General features: G+C 33.2%; 1 protein-coding gene across 8 annotated transcripts in view; it reads right to left on the reverse strand.

Annotated features, from left to right (window-relative positions):
- The window catches only part of BLTP1 (bridge-like lipid transfer protein family member 1), a 175,609-nt gene that overhangs the window by 17,580 nt on the left and 144,046 nt on the right, over positions 1-13,983 (reverse strand). For 7 of the 8 annotated variants that reach the window (XM_031466529.2, XM_031466536.2, XM_031466542.2 and 4 more), the window contains 9 exons: positions 11,884-12,137; positions 11,119-11,334; positions 9,738-9,918; positions 9,017-9,218; positions 7,132-7,293; positions 6,462-6,601; positions 4,848-5,049; positions 1,011-1,211; positions 76-255 (listed from right to left, as the gene is read on the reverse strand). In XM_031466529.2, coding sequence (XP_031322389.1) covers positions 76-255; positions 1,011-1,211; positions 4,848-5,049; positions 6,462-6,601; positions 7,132-7,293; positions 9,017-9,218; positions 9,738-9,918; positions 11,119-11,334; positions 11,884-12,137 — 1,738 coding nt within the window. The remainder of the gene's footprint in view (positions 1-75; positions 256-1,010; positions 1,212-4,847; positions 5,050-6,461; positions 6,602-7,131; positions 7,294-9,016; positions 9,219-9,737; positions 9,919-11,118; positions 11,335-11,883; positions 12,138-13,983) is intronic. The other variant, XM_031466559.2, reaches the window with a different exon arrangement.

The following is a 13,983-nucleotide window of genomic DNA, read 5'->3' on the forward strand; positions in this document are numbered from 1 at the left end:
TTAAACACTTAAAAAGGAGGCCCTTGTTTAATTCTGGAAAACAATATTTTAGTTAAAAACTATAAAATTGAATACCAGATATATTTATTAGTGTAGTGTCCATTTTGCTTGCAGACTTGCTTACAGACTGACTTTCAAAAAACGAGGCACCTCCTGAACGCCTTATCCGAGACAAACTCACTTTCACAAACTCGAGATTTATACTGAGTGAATCTTTTCGACCAGTGACTGAAGTGGGTTCTTCATCCACATTTCCTTTAAAAAACAAAACAAAACACAGACACATGAACACACACATACATACACATATATATATTCATACATTATATACACAACTATCTAGTTACATGAATTTATCGAATAGACTAGAATATGCCATCAATTAAAATCACTTAAGTGAGGTAAAAATTTAAGCAGAATGACCTAATAAGCATTAGGAATTCCTAACAATAGTTTAATAGGTGCAAGCCCATAAGCATAATTGATGATTTTTGCAACATCTCTCCAATAAAAACTAGAATTGACATGGAGTGTGTCTTTATTATTTATCTATATAAGTGAAGAGACATTCACTAATATCAACTTTTTATACAGTTTTAGTGGTAAATCTGCACTCTAAAATGCCAGTGGAATTTGAGTTTTAAATTAAGAAACATGATGTACACTCTAAAAATTTACAGTTCATAGAATATAATTTTTTATACAAATAGGAAGTGATTTAGTGAAACATTTAAATAACATAAGTAACTTCTTATATCCAAAGAGACTGTACAGTATATATCACTTATAAAATATTCTGAGTTCTAAATTTCCTATATAATTAATTTATCTGCATTACTTGTTTGATATTTCTACTTATTACTTAGAGACAGGATAGAAAGTATCAAGAAGAAAAATAAAGTTTCTGATCTTGTTTTATATCTATTATTAAAGGTATCATGATTTCTACAAGGATCAAAGCTTGAAAAGATGCTATAAATCTGAAAAAGATGCAAACATGCTAAGTATACCTAATCCTCCTGATCCAGGTGTAAGGCCAGAGACAGCAGTTTTTTGCTTCCCTGCTCCATATGGATGAAATACATAAAGAGAGAAGTCAGACATGCACGCAGTGAAGCTCAAACCCGATGAACTGCTGCTGGAGCTGGTCAGGTCTGACTGACTACTGCTGTGCCGACTTCTGCCAAGAGGGCTGCCTAATCCAGATGAACCTACAGTGAACACAAAAAATCCAAAATATTTATAAGCTACAGAAAATTTAAAAAACCTGTCACTAGTATAGTCTCAAGAACCAAATATGACTTGCAAATAAAATGAAAGTCAAACATTAACTGATCAATAGATTTAAATCCTGAAATGCAAGTGAGGACTTAGGAAATTAATTGGAAATATTCTGTTCATCTTTGAAACAATTATTTGTTCATATGACTGGCCAACTCCATGGTTTCCTGTTTCTTTTCTCCTTTGTTCTATTGGAAGCAGGCAGTCAAAGAGGTACAAAATAGCTGGGTTTTAAGCAGAAAGGGAGGAGAACAAACTGTAAAAAATTCAAATCATACAGCAGGACTCCATATTTCCATAGAAACAATGGAAATAGAGCCAGGTACACAAATGCACAAAGTTAAAGATCTCTTTCTCTTCACCACGGATAGGTGAATTCCAAATATGCTATAAAAATAAAAAATACAGTGTGAAATCTAAAAAAAAAGACACAAGTGAACTTATTTATAAAACAGAAACAGACTCACAGACATAGAAACAAACATGGTTACCAGGGGGAAAGAGAGTGGGAAGGGATAAATTGAGAGTTTGAGATTTGCAGTTACTAATAGATAAACAAGCTTCTTCTGTATAGCACAGGAAACTATATTCAATATCTTGTAGTAACCTATAATGAAAGAGAATATGAAAACGAATATTTGTATGTATTTGTATGACTGAAACATGCTGTACACCAGAAACTGACACACTGTAAACTGACTATACTACAATAAAAATAAAACAAATAAATTAAATTAAATTAAAAAATATGAGACCATCTAAACAGAGAATTAGATGACTTTGCTGATGATTCTAAAACACATATCTCTAGACCAGACTTCCTTTGGATTCATATATTGCAACATATATTCATATATTGCAACATCCCATTAGAGCAGGTCACAGGTTTAAAGCTTACCAAGTCCAAAACTAGACTCTTGATCTTTTCCCCCAATCTGCTACTCTTCCAGTATTTCCCATCTCCAGTAACACTTCCATGCAAATAGCTCAACCAGATACCTAGGAGTTGTTTGTCCTCCTTCTCACTTCTAACTTCCTATTATGAAATTTATCACCGTATCATTTCTAGTAACATATATCAAGTCTGTCCATTTCCCTCCATCTTACCATTGCTATTCCAGCCTAAGCAATGATCAGTTGTGAGCTGCTGAAATTACCAACTACTCTGTTTCCTTCCATTCTTGTTCTCCTTCAATCAACTGTCACACTGCAGTTGGACTAGTGTTCTAGAAGTGTACATCATAATCACGTCCACTTTCCTACTGAAGCTTTCAGTGGCTTCCCTGCATGATCTGGCTCTTTCTTATCTATCGAAATCTTGCTCATGCCAGTATACCCTTAGTTCACCATGCTCCACTTATACTTTTTTTTTTCTTTTTCAAAGTTGCCAGATTCTTTCCTGCTTCATACATTTTGAACTCTGTACCTGGAGTGTTTATTCCCCCAACTCTATGCTTGGCTAACTCACACTCACCTACTTCATGTTTCCACTTAAAATATACTTGTTTCCTTACTATCTGTTTCTCCAAATGCAACTGAAGTTCCACACTAGCAGCGGCCATGTCTGCTAAGTTCACTACAGTACATCCAACCCTTAGCACTGATCCAGAACTCAGTAAAGCTCAATAAAGATCCTTTAAAAGAATAGACATTATCATAACCCACAGTTCTAATACATTTATTCTCATCATCATTCCTTCTTGCATGTTTTATGATGATAAAATGATGGGTGCTGTTTCACTTTTTTATTTCCTAAAATAAATGTGGGCATAAAAAATAACTGCTCATTTTATATTCCTTTCACTACGTATTCCTACCATAGTGCATATACACTGCTATAATAATTTAAGTGTTAATAATTTGTGACATTTGCCCTTAAGAAAAAAGTGAATATCCCAACAGAGAAATGGGCATGGACACATTTATCCCCCTCCCTCAAATAGCCAATAAAGTAGCAATATAAATTAAAATGATAAAATCCCATTTTAGTCCACATTAGCAATGACTGAAAATAAATTTAAAGCACAATGTTGGGAAGAATACAGTGTGGAGTCCACACACTGTGGTGAAGATGGCAGAAATCTTATCATCTTACTAGAGAGTAAAACCTACCAAACACCTTAAAAATGTTCACACACTCTGACTCAGGAATTACGCTTTTAAGAATTTATCCTAAGGATGTTTTAAAATGTCTATATACAAAGATATTCATCTCAATATTATTTACAAAATAAAAAAAGTCCAGGAAATTTCAAATATATGATCAAAATAATGGAATATCATGCAGTCATTAAAGTTATCTTAGATATTAAATATTTAATAATTTGGGAAAACTTATATTTAAAACTTTTTAAAGTTATATAGCAGAAGAGACCATCTTTCAATTTTGCTTGGGAAAAAGACTGTATTGCCACAAAAATGCTGGAGAGCAGGTAGGAAATGATAATACTGGTTATCTATGATAAAGAGGTATTATTTTCATTTTTAGTACTTTTCTGTTTTCTGTATTTCCTGTAATGAACTATGTGTTAATTTTATAACCAGAAAAATGTTTTCAAAAACCAGCAATGCCACTTCAATATGTTGGCTACAACACAATTTCAACAGCAATATTTTGGAGCTAATTGCAAAACAGTGAGCAGTGGCATTGGCAAAAACTATGTTTCTAAAATATCAACTTTTTGTTTTCTTGTTTTGTTGTGAAAACTTTCAGAGATTCACAGAGCAGAGCAAATGTTTTGCTTTAACCGTTTCTCCACATTGCTGAATATCCCCTCAGGACAGAATCGCCCCTGGTTAACCATTGTTAGTTAGTTAGTTATGTATGTATGTATGTACGTATGTATTTATTTGAAGGGGTAGGTAATTAGGTTTATTTAGTTGTTCTTATTTTTAATGGAGGTAACCGGGGATTGAACCTAGGACCTCGTGCATGCTAAGCATGCACTCTGCCTCTTGAGCTAAAACCTCCCCCAAGAACTGCTATTTTAATGTCAGTTCTCTTATCAGTTCTCTCATCAAAAATACCCAGTAAAATCTTATTACTGGCATTTGTGACCTCTATATGATTTTTAGGGCAGAAATGACACTGAGTTTTAATATAGTGAAGAGTGACTATCTCATCAAAAAATCATCAGAGCCTCTGTTTTAAAAACTAAACCTTTTATGAAACAGACATTTGAGTTAGATAACAAAATTTACCGTTAAAAACTATATATTTGATACAATTTTAATTCAGTGTGGTAAGAAATGCTTACAAGATAATACATCTCTTATTTATTGTATGTAACACTGATTACTCTTAAATGTAAAAATATAGCATAAAATAAAACATTCAAAAGTACCTGACCATATCATCATTCACGCTTCACAGCACTTGTAGTACGCACATTCAAGCCAACAGCAAAACGCTATACAACTGCCGTTCCCTTGTGACAAAATACACTCAAAACTTAGATCTACTATAGTTTTTGTCTATAAATACTCTAATTCTCAAACATTCTCCTTTTCCATATTTACTTGCGACTATACATCAATTACTGGTAAAGCAAAGGCTGTTTCTGCACCTGGCGTTGCAGTTTTGCCTGCACAAGTCTTCATTCCACTCTGAGCAGCGTTAGCTCCGGGGGGGAAGGTCTCTGCAGGGCACGCCGTCCCTAAAGTCTCTAGTTCTCCTCGGTTTGAAGAAAACACCAAGTCCAGGGATGGCAGCTTTAACATGCATTCCACTCTGGACACTGGTAAACAGCTGAACTTGATCTGTGACGGCTGGAAAGTGTGGGAAGCCAAAAGGAAAAAAAAAGCTTTTAGGAACTAGATGGTTAAAAAATTTCCCATTGGACTTCAAACAGTACAGTCAATTTTGATTTCAGTCTACATATACCAGTATTATTTGACACTTAAAAGAATTTTATGTTTAATGTCCTAGTTTTTCAAATAGACACATGATACATTAACCAAAATGTATTTATAAAATGGTATCATTTTTAAAAACTCTAAATATTTGGGGAACTATCTTTTAGCAGTAAATATGTAGACATTTACATGATTCAGAATGTTAAAGATATTTATGTCCATATTGTTCATAATCAAGTCCTTTAAAGACGTAATTTCCTTTATATTAAAAATTTTAAAAGGCTACTGCATTAATAACTCATTTTATAAACTCTCAAATCCTCACTCATTACTTGTTTTTATCATATCTTCAAAAAAGCTAGGGCAGAGAAGATCAGACTGAAGCTCTTTTGACCAAATTGCTAGTGTACAAATTAATCTGAACAGATGACCGTTTGCTTTTTTTTAATTCTTAAGACTGATTATAAAATGTTAATTGGGAGTAAACTACACCTTGAAGTTTGGATACAAGTCAAATCCTCCTTAATAAATGGACTCAATCAGATGCTAATATGCCATACTTCGTTTTATTGTGCTTTGCAGATGTTGAGTTTTTCACAAATTGAAGGTTTTTGCAATCCTACCTTGAGCAAATCTAATGGTGCCATTTTTCCAATGGTGTTATTTTTAATTAAGGTAAGTGCATTGGTGTTTTTTTTTTTAAAGACATAATGCTTTTGGACACTTAATAGTCTACAGTATAATATGAACTTAACTTATATGCACTAGGAGATCAAAAAATTCATGGTACTCGCTTTACTGCAGTGTTCTGGAACTGAACCCACAATGTCTCTGAGGTATGCCTATATTCCTAAAGACCTACAGATAGGAGTGAATTTTGGAATAAAATATTAAATAGAGATTATATATCTCTCAGAAAAATCTAACAAAGATACTAATGTGTCTTTAATGTCTCAATTTTGCTTTATATCTGCCCCCAAATGACCATAATGACAAGAATAATAGGTGCCATAATAAAAAAAGGCATAAAATGCTAAAAAAGGGTTTTAACTTACATATTTTCACTTTTGCCACAAAAGTATAAGATCTAAATTTTGAAAACGCAGAAGATCTATGAAGCTCCTCAGCAGAAAAGTAAATAAACACATAAAATTGTACATATACTTCCCAGAGGTTTAGGCAACCTCGAATATCATAAGCATGCTAAAGGTCCATGAACTCACAGTTAAGAAAATTTTTTAAGAGAAATAATATTTTAAGTGTTCAAATAAACTTAAGAAAAAAGCTTTTCTTTAAAGCAAAAAGGAATAAATGAACTATATTACCTGAACTCGTACATAAACCACAACGTCTACAGGGAAGGAAGAGTAAGCAGATGTTGAAGAGGATACTAATGATGTTGTTGATTCTTCCATAGGATCTGGTATTTCAAAATGTCCCATATCTTCATCTTGTGAGCTGACAGCTGTTAAAATATTTAGTTTTAAGTTTTACTGTTAGGGCAAGGGCAAATTATTTATTGAAAGATCCGTTTCTCTTATGCTAGTACTGAGATCAGGGGTACAAATACACAGAAAGACTGGCTTCCACAGCCCATCAGTCTGGACATCTTTCCCTGTTCAAATCTCTTACTCATTCCTCCAAACTCCGATTCCCAGCTGTTACCAAACAGTGTACAAAGAAAACAGTAATTATGCCTTTGCCCTCAAGGAGTTTCCAGCCCAAGAGACACACTAATTTAGGACCTAAGGATGTTAAGTTTGTCATTAACTAGCTGCGGCTGTGGGAGAATCGTAAAACACCACCAGGACTTAAGTATCTTCATTTGTAAATGAAAGCTGGATGACCTCTCAAGTTCTTTTTCAGTTCTACAATTCTTTTATATTTATCATTGAATATATTATATAGTAATATATAATAGCTTTAAGAAATGCTTCTAAAGTAGCAGGACCCCAGAATACATGTGATGTGCAAGTATATAAGGAGGACACTCACTTGTATAATTCCTTTCAATTGGTGTAATTGGGATAGTTTCCAGAGCCTTTTCCAGGAAGTCTAATAGGCAGGGACTAATAACCATTTCCTCTGGCAATGACTGAAGTGCTACCCAGGCATATAACTTGGCTGTTTTCACTCCTCCACTTCCTTTTCCTTTGGCTAGAACATTTACAAATGTGAAGTGAGTTTAATAAATAGTTTTCATAAAACATATGATAATTTTGTGAGAAATCAGAATTATATGACAGTTTAATTGGATGAAGCACCTTATAATTAAAATCATAGAAGAATGCAATAAAAATAGGTTGATAGAAATGACGATACATTATTGTTAGAATTCAGAGATGACTAATGGTGTATATAAATACAACAGTTGTTCCTACTTGCTCTAGGTCACAAATTTTGGCTCAATTTTTCAAGTTTATACTTTGCTAACTCTCTCAGTATTATTTTAGTCTCTCATCTTTTATTATTTTGTCCACTTAAGAAGTAAGACATAGAGACCTGTAACGAACAGTATTTTGTGGCAAGTGAGGAAAAAAATCATTGTTTATAGGCTTTCCTATGTTCTTGCTGGTCTTACCTTGTATATTTTTATACTGCCTCCCTACACGGGCTGCATCTCTCTCTCCTTCCACCTGACTAAGTATTTCCAATCAATAGAGTGGTTGTAAGAGCTAAGATGTAGCTAACTTTGGTTTAGGTTTCCAAGTCCGACATGTTTTAGTTTGTAAACCTAAGAAAGAAATTCACCTTGTATGAGCTTTACCTTTCTTCCTGTATAAAACAGGGCTGATGTCTGTCCCGCACTTAATGGACATTCATGTAACTTGTTAATTTAAAAGTGAAATAAAAACATTAGGCATTATTATCATAATTTCTGGCTACTTTAAAAGATTTATTATGTATCAAGTTACATCTCTCAAATACAGCTTTTTCAAATAATTCTTGCCCAGTCCAATACTCCCTTTTTTGGAAATTCTACTACATGTATAAGATATAATTCACGTGGTGTTATAGCCAGATTTCAAAATAGCTTCCAGTGGTCCCTGCCTCCTGGTATTTGTGCCCTTGGGTAATTCACTCCTGCACTGTATAAGGCTGACTTGTGTGATCAGTAAGATACTGTGGGAGTAATGATATGTGACTTCTGAGACTAAGCTATAAAAGATAATGCAGCTTCAGCCATGTTTTCCTTTGGATCATTCATTTTGAGGGACTGCCATGTCATTAGAACACTCAAGTGGCCTAGTGGAGAGGCCCATGTGGGGAGAAACTAAAGTGCCAGCTTGCCAGCCACATGAATGGGATATGATGGAAGCAGATTTTCCAGACCCAGTCATGCATTTGGATGGCTGCAGCCCTAGCCAACATCTTGACTGCAACTTCATAAAAGACTGTGAGCTTAGATTCACCCAGCCAAACTGCTCGTGAATTTCTGACCCACCGAAATTTGTTTTTGAGATTATAAACTACCAAGTTTTGCATAATTTCTTATGCAATTATAGATAATTAATAAATGTGGTTAAATCCAATAAACTCTGTCTTAAAGGTATATGTCTGATGTTTGCATCTAGGTCATACGCTCTCAAATTTGAACTAAATAAGACTTTCTCTAAATATACATGGATCTAAAAAATTCAGTAAACTATTTAGTATATTAAGTTTAACAACTGATATTCTAAGGTCATATCAATTTGAGAAGTAGCCAAAAGCAGTTGGCCCACATTTCCATATACGAATTTTGTACAGTCACTATCGATAAGTCTATGTCCTTTTTCCTTAAACATGTGAGTTTGAAAATCTCAATAGAGCAAGCAGGTGATGACTAAAAATTAATTTATGAAAAAAATTAAAAATAAAGTATATTTTCCTTAAATACCTGAGGGAATAGGTGGGGGTTGGGGAGGAAGTAAGGTGTTAGTCTTGCTCTGGACAGTGCAAGGTAAAGGAGGAGAAGGAGGAGATGTTGCACTATCTTTCATACCATACAGCTTGGACTCTTTAGAGAGTGTTCTTGGCAAAGAAGATCCTCTGGAGGCATTAGGTGATTCAGTCTTTAGAGTCTTGGAATTGTAATGCAACTGTATTGAAGCAAAAAAACTTCCAAATTAAAAGTATGCAGATGAGGAAAATCAAGAAATATACAAAAATGTGGTAGAAGGAACATAGGTCCAGGAGCCAGAAGATTTTACAAGTTAGCTCTGTGATACCAGCAAGTTCCTTATTAGCTTTTTTTCATTTTTAAAATTAAAAAGGTCATCCCAGATAGTATTTTAAATTCTTTCTAGCTTAACATTCTAGGATTGTGTATGTCTATAGTCTAAAAAAACAATTGTTTACTAAAGTTGCACTAGGCAAGGTTTGACAAATATGTTATGAATATCAATGAATAAAAAAGAGAATTAACTTGTTTTTATCAACATTTCATGGAAAAAAGGGCAACCAATTTAGACAGTCTCGTATTCAGAATATGGTTGTATCAGAGAAAAACTTCAGGAAGTCTCATTTTAATGTAACTGGTGAAGGAAGAACATATATGATAGAAGATAAACATGGCTACTAATAACCTAATCCCGTATCCTAGACAAATAGGTTTTTACCTTTACATCAACTCCAGGAATATAAAATACTGTTGTTTCTAAGTCACTAGGCTTTGTTTGTAGAGATGATGGCACTTTCTTGCCAGTCATTAAATGGGTGGTGGAAGCATAATTAGTTTGAAACTTCTTCTTTTTTGAGGGAGAATCTTGATCTAAACTCCTGGAACTTCTATCATAACTCCTATAAATAGAAAAATACTTTATCTTTTTAAAAGACATTTCTCTCCTTTTATTTTGTTTAAAATCAGACTTTCATTTATACAGTACATAGAATGTAAAATATTAATAAAGTTGAGAAAGGGAAGCTCATCAGTGTCTCTAGCTAAACTGGTTGATCCTTGCACAGACAATGCTTCTGTCCTATGTTCCATAACTACTGAGGGCAGTTACCTTTATTCTTTCCTGAGGTCACAATTGTTTCACTTGAGCACATTAGGTTGAACCAAATGAAATTGCCTTTTACACAGGTAAAAACAGCTGAATATGGGCAATTTATTTTGGTTTATTGTGGTTCAACCAAAAATAAACAGTCATTCTTTTTATCATCACTATTATAAGAATTCAACTGTTTAGAGTGTCTTTTTATCTTCTCATTTTATAAAACCCTCATTAGACAAAAAGACCATTTAAAAATCTTTTATTATAGAAAATTTCAAACATAAAAAAAGTAAACGGAATGGTAGAATAGACCCCATGGATCCATCTCCCGGCTTCAACAACTGTCAGCATTCTGCTTCCTTGTTTTATCTACATCTCCACCCACTCCCTACCCATCCACTCAGTCATTAATGTTATTATTTTCTTATAATTCTTTTTTAGATTAGGAAGTAAAAACAAAATAAAAATTCAGAGAAAAAATAATCTAACCGTAAGCCTATTTATACCACTGTTTCTTAAACGATTAAAACAAATGGTAAAGCTGCAGTTACAGCCTGAACAACATTGCATTTTCTTAAGGCCTCTCTGTGCAATTGTTTCCCAATCTTTCTTATATCTTTATGAATTCATCAAAACTCCCAATAACAAGATATCTCTGAGTATTGTACTGTTATTTGAAATGGAAATGTGCACAATACAAGAACAGAGACTAAGTGAGAAATTCATGCTTGTTTAGGAGAATTCCAAAGATATAACTATTTTAATTAAAAAAATTTGCTAGAATCTAAATCACATGTCCATTTCTCATCACTAGAAAATATACGTTTGTTTAAAGAAATAGTATGTTATACAAATAAACACGCAAACATTCCAATTATGATTATATACTCTTTAAATCTGCATTTGGGGATGTAGGAGGAAAATGTTTGTATTGATTAGTGACACATAAATATTATTTCTGACAAATTAACTTATATGTACCCTTTTCTGAACAATATCTTACCTTCTCAAGCTTATATCATCATGTTCTTGCAGAAGGGTGGTTGGGTGGAGCACACATTTTCCACTATCAATTTCAACTCGTATATCAAGTTCAAAGTCAATATTTCTCTCTGTAGCTGTGCCACTAAGGCTTCGGTTGACTGGTGCTGTTGGCCAGCGTTCTGTAAATAGCTGATGAACAGCAGCAAAGCCTGTTGCTTTTTTACGAGATGTGTGTCTAGAGAAAGAACAGCTGGTCATTACATTGCAGTAAAATGGGAAGAGTTTTCAACAAACTATTTTCCATCATGTTATGTGAGCAATAGTCTATAAATAAATTTTACTATATCATAAATTCAAATTATTCAACTAGCTCATACTAACTGAAGATTTTCCTTAGTTTAGTGGAGTCACATTTTATTCAACAGGTACATAATGAGTAACTATTACATGCCAGGCAATGTGCTACGTGCTCAGGACACAGGCACCATCACTGCCATTAAGGAGTCTGGATATCAGTGTATGAACTACATTCCACATTTTGGAGATTTCATTTGGGCAAATTGTAAAGTTTAAATGCTACTTTCTAGATTTTATTAAAAGAAAAACAAGGAAAGAAAAAATAATGCCATATGGAACTAAATCATATTAGTAAACCATGGATAAGTCTCTTAGTCTCACTCTGGCTAGGCATATTTAAGATATTTTTCCTGTAAAAAATTGCTTTAAGCTCAGTTCTAGATTCTAAAATACTGCCTAATGATCTTAAAAGAAAAAGGCTACTCACGAGGGTTTCCTGTAAATATAAAACCTTTCCCTCTCATGGTCTTCATCCTTTTCATCCTTCTCGGAATCTTCACTGGTAGAAGATGAACTGTCATCCCGTCGGCCCTCTTCAGGTTGAAAAGCAATGCCTGGTGTAAAGCCTCCAGGAGTTTTGGGCGAACTGAACATGGAATATGATCCTTCACTATTTGATGAGTAATTGGATGGACCTTCAATGGTTACTGACAAAAGGTCCAGTTCTGTCTCCTCTGGAAACTGATTGTAAAAAGAGAAAACATGAATCAGGTTTGCATTATAAACTTCTTTTTGGTTAAAAAAAGAAAAAGAAAAAGATAGGTTTTAAGCATTTAAAATTTCTCTCAGAGTTGAATTTCCTTACTCTGATCTGAAAGAAAGGTCAGCTTTACGAACATATGAAATGGCACACCAAGGAAGGAAGCAGAAGTTCCAACCACAGAAAGTCACACCACTGACACATGAAAAACTAAGAGTGAAATTTTACTTTACATAAGCATATATCATCATATTAATTAGTACATATATATTGCAATTCTTTAAAGCATAGATTAAACATGCTGTGGAGACAAAAGAAACAATGTGATCAACTAAAAAGTAGAAGGGCAGGAGAGCAGTTAGTGATGGGAGAGCATGCAGTGTCTGTACAGAACATACTTCAAGCTTCTAGATACTTTTTTGTGGATAACTCTATTAAAAATGGGCCCCTATTGGGTTGAAGACAGATGTGCAAATAGTTATGTAATAAAGCATATCAATCAACCAAAGCTAAGAATTCTATATTTTAAGGTGAATAGTCTGTATAAATACCATGTCACTAACTGCACCAGGAGGCTACTGTATTTAAATAGGTCAAAAAAACCCAAAACTTCCTGTGACCTAATTTGGTTTCCCAGTTGTGAGAGCTGCTTGCATACCCCTTTGAGAATGTGGTAAGCCTTTGTAAAGTGTAATGTGCAGGGTAAATTTATTGATGCTACTATCTGATGCAGAGTGAAATCCCATAATCAAAATCTCAAACATCTGCAGAATCTAGCTTTTCTTCATGTTTTATAAAATACAGTTATTTACTAAATAAGTAAATCAGATTTTATTTATCAGAAAATACTAAATTTTTAAAACTGTGGTAAGAGTTTATAGATATAAATATCTAGATATAGATATAAATAAATATCCCTTTGCTTTATATTTTCTATTTATGCCTTAATGATCTACTTTGTAACTTCTGATTTTTATATACTATTCTTTATAGATAGCATATATTGCTATTTAAAAATAGGGCTTGAATCAGTTCAAATACTAATGCTTTTAGGAATAAATCACTTCACAAATATATACGTATGTAAAACAATTATGTTGTACACCTGAAAATAATGTTACATGTCAATTATATCCCAATTTTTTAAAATGTTGGACAGGAAAAAAATAATCACTTAATTAGTAGAATCCATTTAATTCACTGTAAATGATTTATTTCCAAGCTCATTTTTAGGAAAAAAAAAAGGACATATTTGTCAAGGTCACTATATTATAATCTTATAGTTCTAAAACAAAATTCAGTTTGACTAAATTCAGTGTAACTATGGGATATATGTTGAGACTTTCTTAAATGAGCGGGGGAAGGGAAAGAAAACAAATGTGGAATAAGTTTCATTTTTTTAAACGTAATTTGACAGAAAGTTCCTAGATAAAGATTTATATACCTACTGTACAGATTCAATTTTAAAATTAAATTTTACTTTATAACTTTTATTTAGGGAAAATATGTGGCTTATAAAGGTGTTAATTCAATTTATAAATGATTGTGTAGCACAATTTCCACATTTTCATAATTTTTTTATGGGTTGCTTTTATACATGCTTTTTTATACAAGTGACTCAAAATAAATAACATTCAATGATTAATTTGTTGTTCTGATATAGATTTGATTCTAGCTTGAATTAGGTAACTAATTTTTCTTAAAGAAAAGATTCATTTTGTAGCTGAATGCAGGAAAAAGAGATTCACTCAGGAACTAGTGAATAACTAAGGTACGGCAGTTTGTGGCTTATGATTTGGTTGAGTTAATTTGGTAAGCTGATTTAAT

The sequence above is a fragment of the Camelus dromedarius genome, chromosome 1 (assembly GCF_036321535.1).
Source record: "Camelus dromedarius isolate mCamDro1 chromosome 1, mCamDro1.pat, whole genome shotgun sequence".
NCBI classification, from domain to species: domain Eukaryota; kingdom Metazoa; phylum Chordata; class Mammalia; order Artiodactyla; family Camelidae; genus Camelus; species Camelus dromedarius.